The following is a 25,876-nucleotide window of genomic DNA, read 5'->3' on the forward strand; positions in this document are numbered from 1 at the left end:
AAGTTAAATTCTATGAACAATATAGAAAATTTATTGAATTATTTATGATTTCTAATATTATAATTTTTTAGTTGATTTTTGAATTAAGTACAATACTTCATAAATTGTAAAGAAAATAGACACTTTGATTTCAAGTCAATTTTTCATAGGTTGTAGTTTGTAAGTGAATTTTTAAGTTTTTGTAAAGTTTCCTCATTTTGTGATTTGCATAACGTAAATTATGCAATTTTATGATTTTAGTTGACTTGTGAGTGATTGTTATAATTATATTTTTGATATTTTTAATTGAAGCCCCTTTGATTTGTAAGTGAATTTGTAATTTAGAATGGGAAGGGGGTAATGTCTCTTCATTCGGGGACACTATAGCTCCCCCCTTCTGTTATATAATAGAGATATGTTGTACTTTAATTCTTGAATGATATTTTACATAAACCTTTTTAATTACCTTGATAATTAATAGCTATTATATAATAGAAAAAAATAGGTCCAAATATATGTAAAATTTCATTATATATAGAAACACTATAAAAAAGTAAATAATTTTTTTCCTTGTCTAACTTCTAAATTATGATTTCACTAAAATACACTCTATTTTTTATCATGACCCACCATTAATTGTGAATGGTTCTTGAGAATAGTGATTTGTAAGTAAATTTTGTAAATGTTTTTGTATGTATTGACGTTCTAGGTTATTAGATGTTTTAGTTTGTATGTTAATTTTAAGTTTTAATAAAGTTTCCGATTATTTGAGTGATTTGCGTGATTTTCTCAATTGTATGGGTGATTTGTAAAATTTCTTCTTTTAAGCGATTTGTGAGTGAGTGTTGTAAATTTATTTTCGGTAGTTTTCTTTGGGTGTCGATTTTAATTTTGACATTCCTTTTGTAATTTAGAAAGGGAAGGGGGGCAAAATAGGCGTTTCAAAAGAGGACACCATTGCTCCCCTTCCCTTATATAATAGAGATTTGTTGTGGCCCTCGCCCAAAAGTTAAGCTTTTCACCCTATTTTATTTTTTACCTCATCTGATAAAAGAAACCAATTTAACATTTTAACCCTTTCTCTTTTTCTCTTTCTGTTTCAGTTGATCTTTCGCTTGGTATAAGCAGATGAACAGAACAAACAGTGTGGTTCCATACCCAATTTCTTAGGTTCGTCTATTTCTATTACTCCTTAATCTCCCTCAATTTTCTCAGTTACATAATCGTTTCTAGTTTTCTTTACTGCTAAATTCTATACAAGAAAACTATGACGAATGTTTTAACAATGATTATTCGAAGAATTGAGAATCCTACTAGTTAATTTCTGATCATACTCTTTTCTCGGGTTAATGCGTTGTTATCATCATCCTGTGGGGTTACATTTTGTGTTAAGGGTTTTGATTTTGATTGTAATCGTCAATCGACAAGAAAATTTATAAGAATTGTATGTATTGATCCTCTGTTTAGAAAATGTTGCGAATTTGTGCTACACCATATGTATTGCTTTTACGACTTACGAGTAATTCTGTTGCATTTATCCCTGATTATCAGCTTTTTAGTTGTGTGAATCAAAATGAATTATTGTGTTAATCAAAATGAATCATTGTTCCTCTTAATATTTGGAAAAATTGACACGAATAATCGCAACTTTCACCTACGTTATCAAAATAATCTCAACTTTGAATTATTCTAGACTAATCCTAACTTTTAAGAGGATCTTCTCAAAATAAACCAAACTATCACTTTTCTTGCATACACTAATCCGTTTTAAATATGTAATATATTAAACATTAATAGTTCGAATTATTTTGAGAAAGTACCATATAAAATTGGGATTATTCTAAAATAACCCAAAGTTAGGATTATTTTTAGGAGATTGGTAAAGGTTGGGATTATTCATGTCGATTTTTAGCTGTACATTCAGACAGTCATCAATTCTTAGGGTTTTTTTAGTAACAATTATGTTGTTTCAATGCCGTGGAATGGACCCTATTAAGTGGTTGCGCCCAGGTAATTTTCAAAATATTCTTCATTCGTTCGTTAAATATCTTCTAGGTAGAAAATTTTGACACTACTTGATATAAATATAGGAATAATATTACCATGTAGGATCTTGTTTGTTAAGCGTCAATGTGCATCTTTGAAATATTAATCGCTGCTTATTGCTGCAACTGGAGCTGTTGCACTTGGCGCTAAAGCATGGGTGTTATCTATCCATTAAGCGAAGATAGATTGCGATTCTATAATTCTTGTAACGAATGCGTGTTAAATATATATTAGTAGTCCGGTGGCCTAGTTTTTTTGATGTCATAAAGTAATGTACCCTACAAGATTTAGCTTGTGAAGTGTTTCTGTTATGGCAATAGTTTGATGTTCTTAACTTGGTTGTGAATCGCAAAGCTGTTTGTGCTGGTTTTTGACCTGGCACCCTTTCTTTGAAACTTTAGATGTCTGGACCGTCTACACGCTCAGGAAGACTATCGTCCATGCAGCATGAACAATCAGCAAGGGCAAAATGGACATCATCTCTTACCAAGGTGTTAGTTGATCTGATGGCTGACCAGATTCAGCAGAGGAACAGTCAAAAGATTACTTTTAATAACAAATGGAAGTATATATGTGATGAGTTTTATAGCAGAACTGGTTTGAGATGGGATAAAGAACAACTTAAGTATCGATGTGCTGTTTTGAAGAAGTTGTATTGCACCGTGAAGTCGCTTCTTGATCAAGGAGAATTCTGTTGGGATGAAAGCACTGGTGCTATTAAAGCCAATGATGAAGTATGGGATCAGTACATAAAGGTAGCTTCACACTTTAGAGTTCACTGAAGGAAAATTTTCCGCATCTTAGAGATATCGGTTTGATTAACTTGTCTGCTATATTGATGAGCAGGAACATCCTGATGCTGATACGTTGAGAGCTTCTGGATGTCCAATCTATAAACAATTGTGCATAGTGTTCACGGAAACTGGTAAAAATGAAAACACCATTGGATTCACTGAAAAGGGTGGAGTTTTAGATCCGATGAGCAATGTTACAGAGGACTGCTCAACAGAATCAGAGGAAGTGGCTTGTGTAACAAATGAGCAAGAAAAACCTAAATGTGTATATACCCCTCATCCAGTCAACCGAAAGAGAGGACGAAAGGGATTTGAAGATACAATGGCTGATGCTATCTTCGAAATGGCAGCTGCTTCGAGAATGAGAGCAGAAGCAATTCAGCAATGCAGTCAAAGATTTACCATATCTAAATGTGTTGATGCTTTGGATGAGTTGCAAGGTATTGATGAAAAGGTCTACTTTGCTGCTCTTGATCTTTTCAATAATCCAATTGCAAGGGAGATGTTCTTATCACTGAAAGCTGAGAAGCGGTTGATGTGGTTGCAGAGTAAGTGCAAATTACCCTCTAGTTCTTAGGGTTAGGTTAACTTGCTGATACACAATAAGTTTAGTAGCTGAAACTTGCACAGATTTAAGAAAAATTATAGGTATTGACTTTCTAAAGCTAGGAGTTCATTAGATTTTGTTCATCATTCAAGGTGTTAGATACTTCCAAGTAGATCAAAGAAGAATAGAGGATCGAGTGTTTGATTAGAGCTACAGTTTATTTCTCTTACAGAACTTTCAACAGCTAGTCGTAAACAGAGGGCATACAATGTATACCTTCATTTTATGTAATGCCTTGCATTCATACTGATATAGGGGATAAGATTCACCTATTTGATGCTTGGTATTCTCATATAGTCATATGTGTGTCCTTGACACTTGACAGTTTCCCTTTCTCAGCAGTTCGTTGTTTCCAGAACTCACTCAACAGTTTCCAACTTTGCATGAATACAAGTATTATCAAAGTAAGCTGAGAAAACTTGTTATTCGATTTTGGCAAAATTATTCCGTTCACTCAGGATGGAATGCTCGGTCTAGTGCATGCATAATATATGTGTATGTGTGCCTGAAGGGGTACGCTGCACGCATTCTTCAAGTGAAAACGCGCACTCATCCACGCATAGGCCCCGAGCAATGGCGAGCACCAACAATCTTCTCATATGTAGGACACAACACCATAAATCCATAATGGCATATAGATTTTTGTAAGAGCCAACTTTTACCTCATTCTTTTCACTGTTATTATTAGAAGGAATAATTGGGGATAACTGAAAAAAAGGTGGGCGGTGCTTAGCTTGCTTGCTTAGTGCATTGAACATGCACATTCACGAGATATACCCAAAGTTCTGCTCCATCAGAAAAAAAGTTAGTGTCTTTAAGTTTGTTAGTACTAATCAATTGATTTTAAATTGATGCAAATTGCAAAGCTGACAGATTCACTGTAATTAAGATATGATTCTCTTTGCTCCCGTTGCTCTTTGCTATTGCCCATGAAACATAAGATACGGTCCAAAAATTTCAGTGGTTTTTCACTTCTTCTTTTTTTTTTAAAAAAACTAAGCAGTAAATTCTGAACACCTGAAGACAGTTAAAAAGTCTTTCTCGCAAGATTTTCATTTGATCAACTTCACTAACCTACAAATTTTTAACATCGTCCTACGTCTAAAAGATAGATCTATACAAAGGCAAAAAGAAAAGAAACAAGAAGAAAAATTCACCTAGTACCCTGTTTTGAAGTCCCATGTCAGCTTCTAAGTCATCATCAACCTCTTGACATCAAGCTCCTGATCCATATTTTTGGTCTCGTTGTATACTTTCTCGAAAGCTTGCTTACAGACACTTGAGAAACCAGTCATAGCCTGAAAAACATGAGGAAGCCCCATCTGCATGTTGTTTAGTGTCATAGCCCTAGTCGCGCTAACTGATTTCTCATGCTTAGCCTTCTCCTCCTCGGCTTTTACTTTCAACATATCCACCTTTGCTCGTTTCTCTCCTACTGGGTCTCCCCCCTTTCTTGAGCTCGATATCTCAGGCTTTGAGTATGGTCCGTACTTTACCTCTAAAGACCTTAGCTCGACTGCCCTCTTCTCAAGCTGCTTATTAGCTACCTCTGATCTCTTCTTCTGCTTAAGCTCCTCAGCTTGTTGAACTACAATGGCATGGATCACTGTCCATAAGCTTTTGATCCCCTCTGATGCCACTTTATCAGGGACGTTATCGATTTCAAGCTGCCATTGTTCACAAAGGGAGTAGATGGTAGAATCTTGCATGGACCTCATTAGTGGGTTTTTGTTGAACTGGAAGAGGCTTAAACGGAGCCACCCAGTTAGGGAACGGATGTAGTCCCGTTGAGCTTTGACTAGGTTGCAAAATGATTGATGCCATTGTTGAAGCTCTACCTCGAGTTGCAATGTGGACTGACGATGGATCTCGGATGTGGGTTCAGTGGATGGTATGGTGTTTAGGAACTTGAGTTGATCAACAATGTGCATTTGGACTTGGTGGCACTCATACATGCTCCTCCACATGCACATACACCTACAATTTGTTTTAACAAAAACTTAAACCACTAGTAATAATAGCTGAATACAAGATCAAGGTAATAACTTACAAACTTCAGAGGACCTGCAACCATGACATAAATCAGTAGTTCCAAATACATTATGATGCATTCTCTATACAAACACGACATAATATCACGTCGAGGGTAAACTCAGTCTATAATGTTGCACCAATTACTACTATGACAAGCATTGTACAAGGAAAGCTGCTGAAATTCGAATTGTCCAACCTTCACTACAATGAGAAGCATTGTACAAGAACAAGTACCAAAATTGAAAGCTAATAAATTGGCCTAGACAGAGGAACGTTTAACAAGGATATTTTGAAATGTTAAGGTTTACATTCTCCTAGAATCGTAACCCTTAAAAGCATGATGAGGAGAGTATCGCATCTCAGTAATCCTACAATCTGCATATACGCAGAGCATTAAGGGTAAATAATGATAAAAATTAGGGACAAGTTAGTGTGATCCAAATTATGGCGGTAAAATGGCTAAAAACAGTTCGGAAAAAGAAGGGTTTTCTAAAAAATCATTTGATAAGGAAAGTAAGAAGAATAAATAGGAACAAACGATGAAACGAACATCTATTCGACATACGCTCAAAAACTTCACAAATTTAATTCATCTTCAAAAGTATGATTAGAGAAGGTTGTCGTCAAAATTTGAGTTCGAGATCATACAAGTCGAATAGAAAGTCTATTTAAGGACGGAAGGAAACAGTAAGTATTGTAAGTCGCCACATATAAGATTTTTGGTGTTGAGAAAAAGACTTGGTCTACTTGAATGCATGACCATTAGTGGTGTCAATTCAGTTAACCAGTTCAGTTCTGGTTTAAACCAAACAGTTCAGTTGACTTCAGTTCAGTTAATTCAGTTTATATTTCCGAACTTAATTGATTGATTCAGTTTAAACTTTTTCGGTTTCAGTTTCAAACCATACAGTTAATTCAATTTCCAGTTAAGTTCAGTTCAGTTTACAGTTATCTTTTGGTTTGACCCATACAGTTTTGGTTCAAACAGTTGACTTTTTACGGATTACTATCAGTTAAACAGTTATTTTCGGTTCGGGTTCAGTTATTTTCAGTTTCTTAAGGAAACCCACATTGACTCGGGTGAAAGTTGATATCGGTTATACCATGTGTTTCGGGTCTCGCTTCGGATCAATCCGTTATTCATTGCAGGAAATTCCAATTCAGTTGGACTTTTATCACATAGGTTAAAGTGTCGTTAAACTTGTCGAACACAACAATGGCACCAAGAGACGTATATATATTTGTCTACGAAAGGGCATTTTGAAGTTGCCATATTTTCTGTAAAATTATTTTATTAAAGGTTCAACATTTGGTGATATTGAAAAATTCAATTTCAAATTCTTCATTATTCTATAGTTTTCCAATGTGTAACTATCAATGATGAATTTGTGATTGCTTGTGGTCAAAGATTAAGATGATGATTGATAATGATGAATTACTTTATAAATCAGTTAATGTAAGTGGTTAAGCATTATGTCTTCCAAAGTTCCAATATATAATGGAATTTGAAACAAAAAACATCTACTTAAATGATCCAAGTATTTTTGTTAGTGTACATAGTGAATGTGTCAATGGTAGCCTCTAAGTTAATTTAAGATAACAATGCGATATTTGAATTAATCGTCTTTATGTGAAATGCATTTTGAAACATAAAACATATGATTGAACTAATATGTAGTTATTGGGTTAGATGGACAATGTATATCAATATAAGTTATTAAGTTGATTCCACATAGCTATATTCTACTTAACCAAGTCATATTTAATTTCAACTAATTTTGAAACTAAAAATATCCAATTGAAGTAGAATAAGTTGTTGTCAGACAAATGAATAATGAATGTGTATCATTAATAAGTAACATAAAGCGATGATGAAAATAGTAATAATACAAATAATAGTATCAATAACTATGATGACACTTAGTCAGTTACTTTTAGTCAACTCGTGTGTGCGATAAATAGCTATGATGACAATGAAAACAATAACAATAATGAACATAAATTATAAGAAGTTACTATCAACTCAATGAAATTCATATAAGTTATATCGTTAAACAATAAGTTCACTTAAATAGATATAATCTAACTACTAGATAATTAGGTGATAGACTAATAGTTGTATACGTAACACTATAACTCTATAAGAATTATAGCTTGATAAGCAAAAGTATATGCAATATAATTATAGTTATACTATAATTTATGTAAATGACTATAATCAAAACATTAATTAATGACCTTAGAGCTAGAGGTGTCAATCTGGGTTACTGGCTAGGTTTGGGTTGATCCAAGCTGGGTCGGAACGATTTGGGTCGAAATAATCTAGGTGACAGTGTGTCATGGGTCGGAACTGGGTGGGTCGAGTGAAACTGGGTAATTGAAGATATATCTGCTCATTGGTCATCTATTCTTTATTTAGTTCCTCCTATCCGGTTATTCACTTGTTTGGAATTTATAATTTGGACTTTTTAAACTTTAAATTTGAAAGAAACGCATAAAAAAGTAAAGTGGTGAAACAGAAAAAAAATCCAATGTTAACTGACCATTCAAGCCTGGATAGATTTCTTTTCCAACCCACTACAAGAAAAGGTTACATTTACGACCAATTATTACAACCTTACGCATTTCTGGTCGCAACTAATAGTCAATTACGACCAGATTTTCAATATGGTCGTAATTATAAGTAGTTTATTGCAACCAGGCGAAAATCTCATGGTAGAAGATGAATCAAGTCGCAATACTCCCTCCGTCCCATAATATAATGCTTGTTTCTTTTTTATACAGTTTTCAAAACGCAACTTTGACCTTTAATATTTTCAATTCCATATTGATAAAAAATATAAAATGTTGATATTATGAAATTACGCATTGAGACGAATCTAACAAGATCTCACATGAATATGTTTTTTTATACATTCAAATAAGAATATTCAGTCAAAAAATTTAAAGTTGACCCACAAAAAATAAAGTAGGCATTATATTATGAAACGGAGGGAGTACTTAAGACTAAAATTTTGGATGAAAATAAGAAGCGCCATCTTTTCCCGGTTTGCAATAAGTGAAATTTCAAACCTCAAAAATATATCTTTACCTAACACCTGAAGAAAAGCAAGAAAGGCAAAAAAATTCTCATCCTTTGTCATTTTCTTTCCTTAACCAAATTCCCAAAGTAATGCTGAAAACTTGCACTTGAAATTTGCCCATCAACTAGAGTCATCAGATTCAGTTGTTACACTTCTATTTCTTTCACAAAAGCTTTTTTTCCTAAAATTTTATAATTTAAAGTTCTCATGGTGGCTAATGTTGATGCCTCCGACTTCGATTTCTGATTTATGATTTTTCTACTGCTCAATCGGTGGCAATAATATGACAGACTGTCACAATTAGCTAATGGTAGCTCGTTAGCGACGGTCGAATACTCGACCAATCTGATAACTACTCATCTGTTGTTCCTGTGGTTTAATTTTTATTTAGGTAAATTTTCTCCTCAAAATTCCAACATTAATCCTTTACCCCTCATTGTTCTTGGCTATGTAATTGGACAATTAAGTTTGAGGTTTACAGCCTTAGTTGTTGATTATGGGCCATAAACTTTTTATGACAGCCATCTATTCCTGTACGGAGTAGCAGGTTAGTCTTCACTTCTCATTAACAAGTTCTTTTTTACTTTTATTATAGCTACTTCATATGCTAATTGTTGATAGCTTTGAAGTACTTTCTTATATATCACTTAAATCTAAGTTTTGAATTTTGTTACTCAAATATCTCACATCATTTTTAATTTTTTTTTTCCAAGGGTTGCTTAATCACATAGTTCCATATATCTAAAAAGTTTTGTTGAGTGGCCATGTGAGTATTGTGAGTTTTGCAATTTAGTATTCAATGGAATTTGTAAGTACTAGTGGATTTTGGTTTCAATTTTGAATTTGTTGCTACTTCTTTCTTCAAGTTTCTATTATCTACATGTTATGCTTTTTCAAGACTATGTTTTTCATATTAGTAATTTCATAACACTGTATATGTATTTTAATTGTAGGTACTTCCTAATAAGAAGTGGAAGCACAACCAACAAACCAACATTGTACTCCATGTGTGACTTAGTTTGAAGAATTCTAAACATTTTATCTTCTTTTCTATGAAGTATTTATTTTACTTGTAGGATGCTTCACTTGATTATATTTTGTACTTCTAGTTTTTTGTAATTATACTTTACATGTTATATTTTCATTTATAAGAGAATAAACATGTTATTTTGTATAAGATGAGATTTTTTCATCTATATAGTCATGTGCCTTTATTAATAAAGAACCTCTTTTCTAGATCCACTAAGAATGTCTTTGCCAATCATAGTTGTTATAATATAAAATGGGTAATCACGGAGATGGTTGTGATAGGACAAAAAGCTTCGGAAGTATACAATAGCAAAATATGCATTGTAGTTTATTAAATGAATTATGAGAATAATTTTGGTTGTAGATGCAAGTTAATTCTGTTTTAAGGTGCAAATTGCGACTAGATTATTGGTTGTAAATGCATAGATTTACGACGAGATTGATGACTGGTTGTAAATATACAATTACGATGATTTATTCATTCTCGTTGTAATGTTATTTACGACCAAATTTTATGCAGTTCGGTTAAAATCAGTTTGATTCAGTTCAGTTAAAAACAGTTTTATTCAGTTTGATTCAGTTCAGTTAGAAACAGTTTGAAACAGTTTTCAGTTAAATTCAGTTCATTTTCAGTTCAGTTCAGTTCAGTTTAAATCGGTTTTTCTTCCAGTTAATTTCAGTTTGGTATGTTTTCGGTTGAGTTTCAGTTCAGTTTCAGTTCAGTTAATTGCAGTTTACTTTAATCTGATTGACTTATCGGTTTTTAACTTTTCAGTTATGGGTCAATTCAGTTCAGTTTATTCAGTTCAGTTGATCAACAGTTTGCAGTTTAACCATCAGTTATCAACCAAACTGACAGCACTAATGACCATGTGCAAAAGTCAGAACAAGTTACTTGTACAAGTAAAGAGTTATTACATCCTATACACTTTTTATACAACTAATACAAGAAAACAAATAAGTACACCTCACTATTATGCAAAAGTGCAACAATAAAAGGTTCATTTATAGTTAGTTTTTTTTACTATATAGAATGGTCCAATTCCAACCCATACACCTCAATTATAGTACTCTCATAAAAAAAAAGTACTGCAAGTGTTTCCTTTTTTGTCTTTTTTTGATCTTTTAGACTATTAATAAGGGTATTTTGGTCAGCCAATAGTATATTTCAACTCAAATAACGGATACCCCTCTCAAAAAAATAAATTTGGATAATTTTTATTTGGAAAAAGTGAGAGTCAAAATCTCAAACATGGTAAAAAGTAAAAACAAAGGCAGTCAAAATCAAAATCACTCTTTCTGAAGCATGGGATCTGTTAGTACCACCAACGTCCTGTTGCAATAATGGCATATCTTCTTATGACCTGGAAAATTTTCCACTGTTGACTTCTCTCTTCTCAAATATAAAAATGATAAAACAGAAATAAAATTCAAAAAATATAGGGTTACTTGGAAAACTCTTCATAAAATAGTAAGTGGTTGTTTGGTTGATATGAAAAAACATGGAAAATAGAAATTCCGAAGAATTGAAAATTTGGTGAGTTGTTTGGTTGACAACAAAATAGCAAAATGAAAGAATTAGAAATTCCTTAGAATTTTGAGTTCCCACAAAATGGAGGAAGTTACTTACCTAGGTCCCCTAAGTAAGTCGAAATGCTAGAAAGTTTCACGGGAATTTAATTCCCCCATAATCAACCAAACAATTTAACTAATTTTCCATGAGTTTGATTAAGTAATTTATTTCTTATGAATTATAATTTCATGAAAATTTTGACTTTCCATGTAAACCAAACAACCACTAAATAAAGATTATTTACCCTCCCCAAAATTTCTGAGTTAAACTTTTCCTTGAGCAACTTGGTGAAGAGCATGCAATTCTAGAGATTTGGAGTGTTATCCGGCATCCACATTCTTCATTTTACTGCAAATGTCAATTTTTCGACAATTCGACACCTTAATTATGGCCAAAATCATGGAAAAATTTGAGAAGATAGCTAAGACGAACACTTAGACACTTAAGTGCGTGTCTGACATGAATACCCTAGTCTAAATTACACAACAATCTCCTCAAAGAGCATAATATCTCGTTAGTCGTCCAATCCAGGCGAGACTCGCGATTTGCGAATTACACGCCTTCGAGTCTTGGGGGTGGTCATTGCTAATGATAACAACGAACTATTAGGTGCTAATGCAATACTATGATCTAATCTCTAAATATTAAAGACTTAAACGATCCTCTTAGTTAGGTATTCAAATCTCAGATTAAGATCTTTGCTCACCATTAAAGCATGCCATGTGCTCTTATCATAAATCATAATTGAAAAGGTTCTTTCACTCATAAAATTTATTTACACAAATTAAGGATTGAGATCAATGTTGGAAAGGTAGTGTAGCTTAGCATTAAACAAGCAAAACGACAGTTTACCAAAGACAATATAGTGCACGTGAATGTCAATGATATCTTGGCTCTACATCTGATCGAAAACATGTGATGTGATCACACATTCCATAATCCATATTTATGCACAATTGGGTCATTTTCTAGCAATAGTCTATCATAGTAAATACTTCCTCATCCGTTTCGTTTTAAATGCAACAAATGAGTATTATCTGTAAGATGTAAAATATTCATTTGTTGCATTTAAAACAAAACGGAGAAAATTATGGCATGAAATATAATAATTACCCTTTAACGATGTCGAGGAGTTGAGGGTAAAGCTCAGTTTCCCTTAATTTAATGATCTCATTAGAGGTTGTTTGGATGGCTTGAGATGCAACCTCTATTTGTGACTCAAGTTTTTCTACCTCTTTCTTTGTTTTCTCTGTCTTAAAATAGTCTGCTCTCTTCACCTCCAGTCTCCTTAGCTGTTCTACCCTCTTCTCATGCTCCATCTTTATTGTCTCTGCGTTCTAATCCATCCAATAATTACATAATGTCAAAAAATTTCATCACAATTTTTCGACTCGAAAAAACTTTATTAAGTAAAGAGTAAGAGAGAAGGATTCGGGGTGAACTTTCACAATGCCTATCAGTTTAACACAAATTCTTATATAAGACCGTCTGACCATTATTAGTTGAACTAAAAAGACTAAAAAGCTACAAAAATATTCACAAAAGAAAAAGTACATGTAATAGAATTATTATAGGAGTACAAAGATGAAAAGCTCTGTTTGGCTAACTTTAAAATTAGCTAAAATAATTTAAAGATAGTGGGTTCCACACGGTGAAGTTACGAAATTGCCCCAACTAGATTCATGACACAAAAATTAAGTCAAATAGTTTCACACTACAAAAATAAACCTTATAAGAGTTGAAGAGTTATACAAAGAGTACTTAAGCATACTTTATTTATTTTTTAATCATTTTCACTTTTTGTGCGTGTTTTCGGTACACCTTTTTAAATTTAAATATTTTTCATTATATATTAAAAAAAATTATAACAGTCAAATATTAATAAGGTACTAATCGAAACGAATCATATAAGATTCCATATAACCATATTTTTCTTATAAATCGAGAAAAAAATGAAAAAATTCTATCGAAGTATAAACAGTGTCAAGATTTCTAACGGAGAAAGATAAAAAACACATAGGAATTAGGAAGTACATACTAATGGTACATTTAAAACTAAACAAGCATAGTACAGTTCCTAAGATGAAACATTGAGATTAACGAGAGAAAGAATTGAGTAGAATGAATACCTTGACTTCATGGAAGAGCTTCTTTTCCCAAGCATAAAGCCTCTCTATAGTAGAGCAATGACTGCTACCATTAATAACATTAACACCACTATTAACATTAATCATCCCCATTCTACCAACTGCCATATCATCTCCTAATTTACATGATCCAAACCCATTTAACTTCCCACTTGATCCCCATAACATTGGGCTCCAACTCAAACTCCTCCCATTATTATACACCTTCCCTACAATATTTGTTTCAAAAACAATTATTTTATAATATCCAAATATATTAATATATAAAACAAAATTGTAGCTTATACTCCCTCTTTTTCAAAATAGTCGCAAAGTTGATATTTGAAATTCTCGTATTGAGACGAATTTAACAAGATCTCAATTATGTTTTTTTTCTTATATATTAATTAGAGAAAGCTTATCAAAATTGGTTGATGAATAATGATCAAATGCCAGATAGTATAAATATTTTGAAATCAAGGAAGTATGTTCTAAATAGTGCATATATCAATTATCAATGAAATTTTTTGTGATTTTGGGAAAGGTGAAGAGTGTTCATATAAGGGGTTCTTTGGGAATTTACTTTAATAAATATACTTCTTCTATCAAGATACCTATTACACTCCTCATATAGAGAGTTCGAATAGCGTAAAAGTCAAACCGTATCAAATATTTTGAAAAGGAGGGAGTACATCTATATAGTTTCAGAAAAATGACAATTAGTAGTGAAAAAAAAAAAGAATTACCTGAAGAAGCGAGATGATGGTAATGATAATTATTATTAGATGTAGATAGATTAGAGAAAGTATGAACTTCTAAAACCCCAGAAACAAAAGCAGCAGCATCAGCAGCTCTAAGAAAATACTCATCTAATTCCTTAATTATCTCCACTAATTCCTTCCCTTGTCTCGAAACCACAACCGCCATTTCACTCTCTTTAGAAAACCCACTAACCACCGAAGGTGGTGCCGCCACATTCGCCGCCGCTCTCATAGGAGTAACAGTAGCAGTAGCAGTAGCAGTAATAGTAGTAGTAGCAGTAGTAGTACTAGTAGCAGCTTCTTCTTCCCACTCCTCTTCCTCGGTCCCGCTTCGAGGGACCGAGGAAGGGACAAATGGGTCCCAGAAATCCCACGTGGACCCCGCCACCGGCGGCGGTGGTGGAGGTGGTGGTGGAGGAGGAAGAGCTGATGTGGTGGTGGTGGAAGTGGTGGTTGTCCATGTGTCTGTACTAGGAGACATAGATGGCGGAGGTGGTGGCGTTGGAGGAAGTTGCGGCGGAGGTGGTGGTGGTGGTGGAGGAGAGAGATTGTGGTGGTGGTGGTGGTGGTGGAGGAGAGAAGATTCTCCGGTGGAGAATTGAAAGAGAGCAGAACCAGTTGAACGAAGAGAACGAAGGTAAAAAGAGTGAGAAGAAGAGAGAAAAACTCTAGCTTCAACTAATTGTTTCATGTATCTTTTTCTTGCTCTACATCTTGATACCATTTCTTGTCTATCAATTCTTGAAACACAACACCCCATTTTTTGTTGTTTTAAAAAGGAAAGAAATGTAGATTTGTTAAGGTTGAAAGAAGAAATGGAGAGTTTTGATTTGGTTTATTTGGATTTGATTTATGGAGGATACAACATTATTGAATGGAAAATGGTGATACTTTTAAGAAGAGAGGAGAAAGAAGTTGAAAACTTTGATTTTTAGTCTCATTAGTCACAACAAGCTACACATGCCCTCTTTTAGCTAATTTCTATCTTTTATTTTCTGCTTTTTGGTGTAGACTAGAGAGAGAAGCAGAAGAACACAATGAAGCATAGGGCAGAGTGCCGTTATAGGAGTATTTTCTTATTGTGATCCCTTTTTTTACATGAATAGACTACCCTCCTCTTTGCATGGATGATGAAGAATGTTAAAGGTTTATTATCTTAAATGAAAATAAAATCATGGGTTGATTGAGATGAAAATTTTGTATAGAGTGAGTGAAATGGTGAATAAGATTGTGGGATGAGTGATGTCAAATGTCACATTCTGACTATTCATTCCTCGAGTTTTGATAAAATGTATTAATGACTATAGTGAATTAATTCCGTTAGTCATTTAAGGTAATTATGTTAATTATTTCTTAAACCCATTATTAATCACTAACTAATTCTAATTAATCTAATTTATTTAGAAACAAAAGTTTAACATTTTTCTCTCCTCTTTTCCTTCTCTTCTCTCCCACTTTCTTTTCTCCCTTGCCACCACACAATCACTTTTTCCCTCCTCCCCCACCCCACCCACCGAGAAACCACCTCCATCCCCACCACCACCACTGGAAACCATCCCTCCCCTTCCCCAGCCTTACAAACACATGCAACTTACAAGAGAAATTAGAAAGAAAAGAGGTCGACAACTATCATTAAAATCGGTCTCGCACCATCTGAAAATCGTTGGAACCAACCCAAGGACAGATGGAGATATCCACGCATAACTCATCGGAAATTATGGAAAACCAGCGGAAGATCATGGAACACTAACTTAAACAGCTTCACTGAAATTCGAATGCGACAAAGTCATCGAAATTTTTGGACTGTCATAATGCAAAGAAGTCGACACTTTCAACTCATATTTCGAAGCCTTGATACGCCATTTCATTATAAACCCCGTCTCAAACCTTGCAAATTCAGATTTTTTAAAGCCCTAGATCTAACTAGAAACAAAATCATTTTCTCTATCTGAGAGCTTTAAATCTTGCTAACGAAGTTCGAAGAGCCAAAGGAGGAAATGTGGGGAAATGGAGGAGTTATGTGTGGTATTGGTGTGAGGCGAAGGTTCACGTGGACGGGGAGTAGCAGATGGCCAACGGTTGGTGGTGAGCAAGACTTGGGTAGTGTTGGTGGCGAGCAAGGCTTCCAAGGAGAAAATGCAACGCTTCCAAGGAGGAAATGCAGGGGAAGAGAAGGAAATAAAGGGAGAGTAGAATATATTTAAAAATAAAAAAATTTGAAAAATAAGGTTATTTAGGATTAGTTAGGGATTATTATGAGGTTTAAGGGATAACTAACAGAATTTTCCTTAATGACCAACATAGTTGTACATTTTTCAAAACTCGAAGGATATATGGTAAATAAATGAATTTGTCAGGGTATTTGGTGTTAAAATTATTTATGTTTTTGTGGCTTGCATGTTTGCTTTACCTTTTTTTTTAACTACGTGTCTAACTTACGAGTCTTTGAAAGACTTTAACAAGAGTCTAATTTGGTATATTCAAAGGTTGGATAGATACTTTATTACTAAAGTAGAGTCAAGTTGGTACCTAACTAGAGTTAAGTTTGTAACGGGAATTTCTATTTGGAGTAACAAATTTAAACTTGGTACGACTTGGAATCTAATTTGATACCAACTTGAATTTCATTTGGTATTGACTTAACTTAAAAGGCTCCAATAATTTGACGTTCAACGAGTGGTCACAACCCCAATCCTAATGAAAAATGAAAGAAACATGGATGTATAAAGTCAGGCGCGTATGCCAGAACGGAGCGCACATTACATATTGTTTGGAGCACACGCTCCAAAAACCCATAGACTTTATGCCTGCTTGAAATTGTATGGAGTGCCTGCTCCACTTTTCCTATTCGGAATCAGATGGTGGTGGATAAGAAACAGTAGTGGAGTTCTATAAATTAAGTTTTTCATGTAAATTAAATATAATTACAAAAAAAAGTATCTTTTTCATAATTTATGCAATGTGGATTTTCTTTAAAAAAATTATTTTGAATGCTAATATTTAATTTCTTAAATTAAAAAAAAGTAGTAGATCATTTTGTGCATGAAATATATCCAAAATTAGGCTCATTTTATATTTAAAGAGAAATTATAGTAGTTGGAAAAAATAATTATTACCATCTTTTGTTTTATTTTTATAAAAAATATCATTAAATGGTTGCAAGAAGAAAAGAAAACTTAAGTTATTGCAATAGTATGTGGGCCCCTATATTGGAGAATCATCTCTCTTTCAACGCAATGGTATCTCCCCCAACAACCACTTTTCAAAGTGTCTCCATGGAGAGACACCCAAGAGGCCTAGACGCACCCAAGATCCCCATTACTGGGTAAGAAGTGACTCTCTATTTTCTCTCTCCTTGGAGAGATAGCAAGAGAACTAGCTGGAGAACCCCATTGTACATTACAAATTACAAGTAACCAATTAACCATGCATTTGGTTTTGCTGTTAACTTCATAACTTTAGCATATTAATTAATAGTATTTTCATTTCCTACTGAAAAATGCCCTTATCATATTTATAGTTCATTATACTGTACCCCTTCAATTTTCATTGTTCTAACTATTTATTGTGGATCCAAAATCAAGAAAAGTGCAAAAATGGACCACTCCAAAAGAAAGTGTAGGTTTACTATATTTATTTTAACAGAGATATACAACTTACTGAATAGATTGTGTACGAGGAACAAGGTGATTCCACGATAAAACAAAGTATAAATGGATATAACATTACGAAATAGAAGACGAGTGGTGGGTTGGTTAATGAAATTGGAGGACATAAGTTTGCCTACTTATAAAACATTTTGTCGTACTTCCTCTTAAATCTCTTAGCTTAATGTTGCATCTCTATTGTATAATTAATGGTTGAGATTGAGACCTATATCAAATATTTGGCCATAGTTGAAAACCATAACATTAATTTTCCTTAGAGAAAAGGATCTTAAGTATAAGCGATGTTTCCAAAATGATCTTAACTACGAGTAGCAACTACTTGGAAACAAAGTAGTAATATACTGCATTTGTGGTATAGTATAGCTGTACCACTTTGACAATAATCATGCTTAGTTAATGTACAACTATGACTATAAATATCTATGAAAAATTTATTAGTAATGGTTAACATTTTGGAAACATACATTAAGACAAAATCAATAGCATATTAAATAACTTTTGTTCGTATATGTTCGTTAAAAATTGCAATCAAAATGTAATTTGTAAATTGCGTATAGGTTAAAGTGGTGCAACTATTTTAAAATGAAGGTAGCGCACACATTCACCATTTTTCCCGGTAATCATAAGTATTTATCATTTTTTTAATCAGTAATCATAATTTCCAGTGAATACAGGTGAAAAGAACAAGAGTAAGATAATTTTGGATGTATGAATTTGATGGGTTTTAGGAACTTATGTCCTCAACCTTCAGCTTGCGCTAGATAGTTCGCATTATTACTGGTTCATGATGCTTTAAGGATACGAAAGGCCAAGATATATTTTTAAAAAGAGCTTATATATCATTTAACAGACATACAAGACAACAATACAATGCTCCTCAAGATGATGAGTACAAATCACTATTACAAGACATCACATAAGATAAGTGTGTGGCTTCCAATAGGAAATGGAGTATGTCATCGTTGAAGCACCTTATTTATTCATCAATACTCATAACCAAAGACTTCAACCGCATACTTAAGCGCATGGGCTTCCCTGAGTTTCATAAGAAGACAAATAAAAGCATTAGAAATAGGGTAAGGTTAACAAATTAGTTGTTACGTGTCTAGCTGGATAGTTTAGCCTTAATTACAATTAAATTAGCATCATAGGAAATTTTCTCTTAAAGATGTTGGGTACTAAAACAAAGCCGGTTGTATTAAAACAAGGCAATTAGGATATACCTCATTGACGAATATTCCAGTGGACTCGAGGTAGTTGTTGTGCCTTCCGAAAAATCCAACAATAGGACCTCTAATTGGGGCTGGAGAAGAGAAACTGCGTGGACAGTCAATACCGTTTCCTTGTCCGTATGGTCCATATCCTGATGGGCATAGGTTGGTGTGTATCTTGAGTGTACCAATAAGGCATTCATTGTTCTGGTACTTGTAGTTTCCGTATGTTCCAGAAATTTGTGTGATGAATTCACCACACTTGAGCACGATCTATATAAATGCATGGAAAGTAAGAAAAAGAGGAAATTAGTAATATTCTTGGAAACACAAGAAGCTAGATAAAAATTTATTTTACAATTATAAGATTGATGATATTGTAATGTGATCCTAATCAGACTATTATGAATATATACCGATGAAAAAAATTATTTTCTCATCTTTTTTCTGTTTTATATTTTCAAAACTTCGTCTACTAAAATTCACGTAATTGCAAGATCAAAACTGTCTTGAATATTATGATTGTGTACCAACCCTGGACTCGTTTCCGCTATTGCCACCAAACATTTTGGTTTCAGTTCCCCCACATGGCTTAGATATGACGAACCCAAGGGCGTCGACAATGTACCCACTCCTTATGATAACTTCTTTGATCTGTTCACATTCTTTGAGTATCATGCAGTAGTTTTCTGGCAATTGTGAACCATAAGGACCGTACTTGGCAACAATTTGGTTTGCCAAAACACAATATAAAGTAAAGATACATATTACAATATGGACAAACATTTAAATATTAATTAATGACTAATCGGGAATGGGCCGGGTAAATAGATTATGAACGATGCATAGAGAATGAGAAAGACTAGCAAATTAATTAGCAACTACTCACCTTGGCGATTGCTTGAGCCATTTTGTTAGCTTAGAGAGTTGATGGAGCTTGTTATGTAGTAAGTTTGATGGTAAGTGTGTTGTGGTGTGCTATAGTTGAAGGATATATTGACTTGTATTTATACATGAAGAGGTTAGGGGACTTATGCTGCATGCGTGATGATATTACCCAGTTGGATCATGATTCATGAAGAACATATTCCGTTGGTCCATCATGCATCTGATGCTTTCCACTTACTTATTCGTTGGCGCACTGAGTTATTCCATTATGGTTCAAGTTGCACATTTGCGCTAAGATTGTTTCAGATCATTATCTGGTTTTATCAGATTGTTCGTGCTAAACTCGCGGATCTAGATTTTGTTTAATTTCTATAGCGTAATTTGAATAAGTATTGTGAGAACTAAATAAGGTTGGACGGTGGTACTAGGTTGAGTTTTACTGTTTTAGTTAATTTGCTTAATCTTCTACTAGACTAGAGCATAGACCACTACTTCCCCACTAGGAGCATAAACCAAGAAGGAACTTAACGAGGACCGACTGCCACGTACATAATTACTGATGTTACAACTTACAGGAATACACTTATTCTGAAGCGTTCAAAAAACGGTGAATTCTGTATGACGAATAATTTTCTCGAATGCTTAATTAGTTCTCATCTAGAAATTTGAACATAACATCCACCATCTTCGAATATTTGCAAACATATATAACAATAAACTAATAAAATTAATTTTATTCGCAGAGTCGAAAGATGTGCGTTGAGTGTCGATAGAAGATAAGAATCAATTCGTCTAAAAATAAAAAGAGGAATTGAGGTCATGCCCACCATCTCTCTACAATACTTCTTCATGTGGCGGGTGCTGAGCAGAAGAGCATATCATTCCCTACATTTTTTTATTAACTTATCCCTTTGCTTTTTCAGGATCTTTAAGATGTCACTTTTTGTTGAGGAAAGGCAAGATAATCTACTATAGAATATTGGAGAAGTGGTGAACAGAGAATATTTTTATTTCTCTTATGCTTGACTATCACACATTACAGTAAGCTATATACTTCTTGAAAAACAGAATTTTGTGGGAAAAACAACTTCATAGTAATAATATTTCCCCAGTTCCACGAATTTTAATTACAATATTCACCTTATTTGGGGTTTCAGATTAATTACAAACGGTTGTTCGGTATTGACTTTTCTCTAACTCTCTCTTCCTCACAAAGATCATTTTTCTCTTCTTGTGGTTGCATTGGGTTTTCACGAGTATAATTCTTGTATGAGAATATAAAAATAATTTGTTGTAATTATTGTTAACCAATATGTAATCCATGTTGGCTAAATTGTAACCATTTATTCTCTTGTGGCCCGTGGGGTCAATTTTCGAAAAGAATTCCATTTTCAAATCAAAGGATCTAATATCATAAAAAGATTACATTGAAAACTATTTTTGTTTGATATGCTTAAAGAATTGATTTAATTATATTGGATCAGGGTGGGTGAAAGCACTTAAAAGGATCAAAGTTATTGATTTTAGTCGCCCACTTTCTATAAATTAGGATTATAAATAAAGATCACCATCCTTTCAACTAATATTTACACATATGTTTTGTTGTCGGAGTTTGAAATTCATTACTCACATAGAGATTAAAATGTAATATGTATGTAAGATCTTGATAGGTTTATTTTAAATTTCAATATTTTTTTTTTTTAACTATACAGTTAAAATAATAAGGATCAAAATTAAAGTTGTGCAATAAAGACCTATAAACTTTTTCTAATAATAGATACTATGGGACTATGTATCAATAGACCTAATTTATGTTGAAATAGAAAGCCAAATGAGATGGAAAAGAAGACAATATTAAGAGCAGAGCGAGAGACGTGCATCAGTGCATGCATGGGAGTGGAGGAAAATAACTGATATTAATATTTTTGACGTGGAAAGTAAATTGTGTTACTGAATGGCCGACAAGCTGGATCTCTAATACTACAAGACAGAAATTGCCAGTAGCATACATAATGGGTACATGGTTCTCGAACTAACTCTCCACTCTCTCTCATGTTTTCTCTCTTCAAGCTACTCTCAAGAACTATATCTAAAAACACCCAACAATAATTAAAACTCTTTAAGGAGCTCTTCATTCAACTTTTTGTTGGTGGTCCCTATATCAATAAATGAACCTCATTTCATTATGATCAAAGTTCTATAAATTAAGTTTTTCATGTAAATTAAATATAATTACAAAAAAAAGTATCTTTTTCATAATTTATGCAATGTGGATTTTCTTTAAAAAAATTATTTTGAATGCTAATATTTAATTTCTTAAATTAAAAAAAGATAGTAGATCATTTTGTGCATGAAATATATCCAAAATTAGGCTCATTTTATATGTAAAAAAAATTATAGTAGTTGGAAAAAATAATTATTACCATCTTTTGTTTTATTTTTATAAAAAATATCATTAAATGGTTGCAAGAAGAAAAGAAAACTTAAGTTATTGCAATAGTATGTGGGCCCCATATATTGGAGAATCATCTCTCTTTCAACGCAATGGTATCTCCCCCAACAACCACTTTTCAAAGTGTCTCCATGGAGAGACACCCAAGAGGCCTAGACGCACCCAAGATCCCCATTACTGGGTAAGAAGTGACTCTCTATTTTCTCTCTCCTTGGAGAGATAGCAAGAGAACTAGCTGGAGAACCCCATTGTACATTACAAATTACAAGTAACCAATTAACCATGCATTTGGTTTTGCTGTTAACTTCATAACTTTAGCATATTAATTAATGTATTTTCATTTCCTACTGAAAAATGCCCTTATCATATTTATAGTTCATTATACTGTACCCCCTTCAATTTTCATTGTTCTAACTATTTATTGTGGATCCAAAATCAAGAAAAGTGCAAAAATGGACCACTCCAAAAGAAAGTGTAGGTTTACTATATTTATTTTAACAGAGATATACAACTTACTGAATAGATTGTGTACGAGGAACAAGGTGATTAAAGTATTGTAAAACTTTTTCCACGATAAAACAAAGTATAAATGGATATAACATTACGAAATAGAAGACGAGTGGTGGGTTGGTTAATGAAATTGGAGGACATAATTTGCCTACTTATAAAACATCTTGTCGTACTTCCTCTTAAATCTCTTAGCTTAATGTTGCATCTCTATTGTATAATTAATGGTTGAGATTGAGACCTATATCAAATATTTGGCCATAGTTGAAAACCATAACATTAATTTTCCTTAGAGAAAAGGATCTTAAGTATAAGCGATGTTTCCAAAATGATCTTAACTACGAGTAGCAACTACTTGGAAACAAAGTAGTAATATACTGCATTTGTGGTATAGTATAGATTTACCACTTTGACAATAATCATGCTTAGTTAATGTACAACTATGACTATAAATATCTATGAAAAATTTATTAGTAATGGTTAACATTTTGGAAACATACATTAAGACAAAATCAATAGCATATTAAATAACTTTTGTTCGTATATGTTCGTTAAAAATTGCAATCAAAATGTAATTTGTAAATTGCGTATAGGTTAAAGTGGTGCAACTATTTTAAAATGAAGGTAGCGCACACATTCACCATTTTTCCCGGTAATCATAAGTATTTATCATTTTTTTAATCAGTAATCATAATTTCCAGTGAATACAGGTGAAAAGAACAAGAGTAAGATAATTTTGGATGTATGAATTTGATGGGTTTTAGGAACTTATGTCCTCAACCTTCAGCTTGCGCTAGATAGTTCGCATTATTACTGGTTCATGATGCTTTAAGGATACGAAAGGCCAAGATATATTTTTAAAAAGAGCTTATATATCATTTAACAGACATACAAGACAACAATACAATGCTCCTCAAGATGATGAGTACAAATCACTATTACAAGACAAATAAAGATAAGTGTGTGGCTTCCAATAGGAAATGGAGATATGTCATCGTTGAAGCACCTTATTTATTCATCAATACTCATAACCAAAGACTTCAACCGCATACTTAAGCGCATGGGCTTCCCTGAGTTTCATAAGAAGACAAATAAAAGCATTAGAAATAGGGTAAGGTTAACAAATTAGTTGTTACGTGTCTAGCTGGATAGTTTAGCCTTAATTACAATTAAATTAGCATCATAGGAAATTTTCTCTTAAAGATGTTGGGTACTAAAACAAAGCCGGTTGTATTAAAACAAGGCAATTAGGATATACCTCATTGACGAATATTCCAGTGGACTCGAGGTAGTTGTTGCCTTCCGAAAAATCCAACAATAGGACCTCTAATTGGGGCTGGAGAAGAGAAACTGCGTGGACAGTCAATACCGTTTCCTTGTCCGTATGGTCCATATCCTGATGGGCATAGGTTGGTGTGTATCTTGAGTGTACCAATAAGGCATTCATTGTTCTGGTACTTGTAGTTTCCGTATGTTCCAGAAATTTGTGTGATGAATTCACCACACTTGAGCACGATCTATATAAATGCATGGAAAGTAAGAAAAGGGGAAATTAGTAATATTCTTGGAAACACAAGAAGCTAGATAAAAATTTATTTTACAATTATAAGATTGATGATATTGTAATGTGATCCTAATCAGACTATTATGAATATATACCGATGAAAAAAATTATTTTCTCATCTTTTTTCTGTTTTATATTTTCAAAACTTCGTCTATTAAAATACGTAATTGCAAGATCAAAACTGTCTTTAATATTATGATTGTGTACCAACCCTGGACTCGTTTCCGCTATTGCCACCAAACATTTTGGTTTCAGTTCCCCCACATGGCTTAGATATGACGAACCCAAGGGCGTCGACAATGTACCCACTCCTTATGATAACTTCTTTGATCTGTTCACATTCTTTGAGTATCATGCAGTAGTTTTCTGGCAATTGTGAACCATAAGGACCGTACTTGGCAACAATTTGGTTCTGCCAAAACACAATATAAAGTAAAGATACATATTACAATATGGACAAACATTTAAATATTAATTAATGACTAATCGGGAATGGGCCGGGTAAATAGATTATGAACGATGCATAGAGAATGAGAAAGACTAGCAAATTAATTAGCAACTACTCACCTTGGCGATTGCTTGAGCCATTTTGTTAGCTTAGAGATTGATGGAGCTTGTTATGTAGTAAGTTTGATGGTAAGTGTGTTGTGGTGTGCTATAGTTGAGGAGGATATATTGACTTGTATTTATACATGAAGAGGTTAGGGGACTTATGCTGCATGCGTGATGATTATTACCCAGTTGGATCATGATTCATGAAGAACATATTCCGTTGGTCCATCATGCATCTGATGCTTTCCACTTACTTATTCGTTGGCGCACTGAGTTATTCCATTATGGTTCAAGTTGCACATTTGCGCTAAGATTGTTTCAGATCATTATCTGGTTTTATCAGATTGTTCGTGCTAAACTCGCGGATCTAGATTTTGTTTAATTTCTATAGCGTAATTTGAATAAGTATTGTGAGAACTAAATAAGGTTGGACGGTGGTACTAGGTTGAGTTTTACTGTTTTAGTTAATTTGCTTAATCTTCTACTAGACTAGAGCATAGACCACTACTTCCCCACTAGGAGCATAACCAAGAAGGAACTTAACGAGGACCGACTGCCACGTACATAATTACTGATGTTACAACTTACAGGAATACACTTATTCTGAAGCGTTCAAAAAACGGTGAATTCTGTATGACGAATAATTTTCTCGAATGCTTAATTAGTTCTCATCTAGAAATTTGAACATAACATCCACCATCTTCGAATATTTGCAAACATATATAACAATAAACTAATAAAATTAATTTTATTCGCAGAGTCGAAAGATGTGCGTTGAGTGTCGATAGAAGATAAGAATCAATTCGTCTAAAAATAAAAAGAGGAATTGAGGTCATGCCCACCATCTCTCTACAATAACTTCTTCATGTGGCGGGTGCTGAGCAGAAGAGCATATCATTCCCTACATTTTTTTATTAACTTATCCCTTTGCTTTTTCAGGATCTTTAAGATGTCACTTTTTGTTGAGGAAAGGCAAGATAATCTACTATAGAATATTGGAGA

The 25,876-nt window shown here is 33.4% G+C and overlaps 3 protein-coding genes, 1 long non-coding RNA gene and 1 pseudogene across 5 annotated transcripts; 2 read left to right on the forward strand and 3 right to left on the reverse strand.

Moving 5' to 3' along the window:
• The first annotated feature begins 1,034 nt into the window (after nucleotides 1-1,034).
• Nucleotides 1,035-3,581, forward strand: LOC109135313 (L10-interacting MYB domain-containing protein). Of its 2 annotated transcripts, XM_057396035.1 has the most exons (4): nucleotides 1,035-1,149; nucleotides 2,427-2,780; nucleotides 2,872-3,385; nucleotides 3,421-3,581. In XM_057396035.1, coding segments are annotated over exons 2-4 (870 nt in total). In that variant the 5' UTR covers nucleotides 1,035-1,149; the 3' UTR covers nucleotides 3,423-3,581. The 2 variants fall into 2 exon arrangements, with proteins under 2 accessions (XP_057252018.1, XP_048502112.2); XM_048646155.2 differs by having other exon boundaries at nucleotides 2,872-3,581.
• An 872-nt stretch (nucleotides 3,582-4,453) lies between these two features.
• LOC104895159 (hypothetical protein) lies at nucleotides 4,454-15,071 on the reverse strand. The gene is made up of 4 exons (XM_010681591.4): nucleotides 14,018-15,071; nucleotides 13,275-13,501; nucleotides 12,259-12,482; nucleotides 4,454-5,403 (listed from the first exon to the last, which is right to left on the reverse strand). Exons 1-4 carry the CDS (start codon nucleotides 14,790-14,792, stop codon nucleotides 4,617-4,619), a joined length of 2,013 nt encoding a protein of 670 aa, XP_010679893.2. The 5' UTR covers nucleotides 14,793-15,071; the 3' UTR covers nucleotides 4,454-4,616.
• LOC109135045 (uncharacterized) lies at nucleotides 8,487-9,739 on the forward strand. Its single transcript, XR_002040071.3, has 2 exons — nucleotides 8,487-9,090; nucleotides 9,497-9,739. It is a non-coding gene; the product is annotated as an uncharacterized LOC109135045 (long non-coding RNA).
• A 3,445-nt stretch (nucleotides 15,072-18,516) lies between the features above and the next one.
• LOC104895162 (mannose/glucose-specific lectin) lies at nucleotides 18,517-19,712 on the reverse strand. The gene is made up of 3 exons (XM_057395624.1): nucleotides 19,446-19,712; nucleotides 18,924-19,184; nucleotides 18,517-18,735 (listed from the first exon to the last, which is right to left on the reverse strand). Exons 1-3 carry the CDS (start codon nucleotides 19,695-19,697, stop codon nucleotides 18,718-18,720), a joined length of 531 nt encoding a protein of 176 aa, XP_057251607.1. The 5' UTR covers nucleotides 19,698-19,712; the 3' UTR covers nucleotides 18,517-18,717.
• Nucleotides 19,713-23,956: 4,244 nt separating this feature from the next.
• Nucleotides 23,957-24,996, reverse strand: LOC125498256 (mannose/glucose-specific lectin-like; annotated as a pseudogene).
• Between the last annotated feature and the right edge of the window lie 880 nt (nucleotides 24,997-25,876).

This window comes from Beta vulgaris, chromosome 6 (assembly GCF_026745355.1).
Source record: "Beta vulgaris subsp. vulgaris cultivar EL10 chromosome 6, EL10.2, whole genome shotgun sequence".
In the NCBI taxonomy this organism is placed as follows: domain Eukaryota; kingdom Viridiplantae; phylum Streptophyta; class Magnoliopsida; order Caryophyllales; family Amaranthaceae; genus Beta; species Beta vulgaris.

Excerpts from the sequence above, each read along its gene's own strand:
- LOC104895162 (XM_057395624.1), bottom strand. The coding sequence starts at position 19,697 with ATGTTTGTCCATATTGTAATATGTATCTTTACTTTATATTGTGTTTTG. Across the intron at positions 19,185-19,445 it reads ATAGCGGAAACGAGTCCAGG|ATCGTGCTCAAGTGTGGTGA; the intron begins GTTGGTACACAA and ends GCATTTATATAG.
- LOC104895159 (XM_010681591.4), bottom strand. The coding sequence starts at position 14,792 with ATGGGGTGTTGTGTTTCAAGAATTGATAGACAAGAAATGGTATCAAGA. Across the intron at positions 12,483-13,274 it reads AGCTCTTCCATGAAGTCAAG|AACGCAGAGACAATAAAGAT; the intron begins GTATTCATTCTA and ends TGGATGGATTAG. Across the intron at positions 5,404-12,258 it reads CTCCTCGACATCGTTAAAGG|GTGTATGTGCATGTGGAGGA; the intron begins GTAATTATTATA and ends AACAAATTGTAG.
- LOC109135313 (XM_048646155.2), top strand. The coding sequence starts at position 2,427 with ATGTCTGGACCGTCTACACGCTCAGGAAGACTATCGTCCATGCAGCAT. Across the intron at positions 2,781-2,871 it reads TATGGGATCAGTACATAAAG|GAACATCCTGATGCTGATAC; the intron begins GTAGCTTCACAC and ends ATTGATGAGCAG.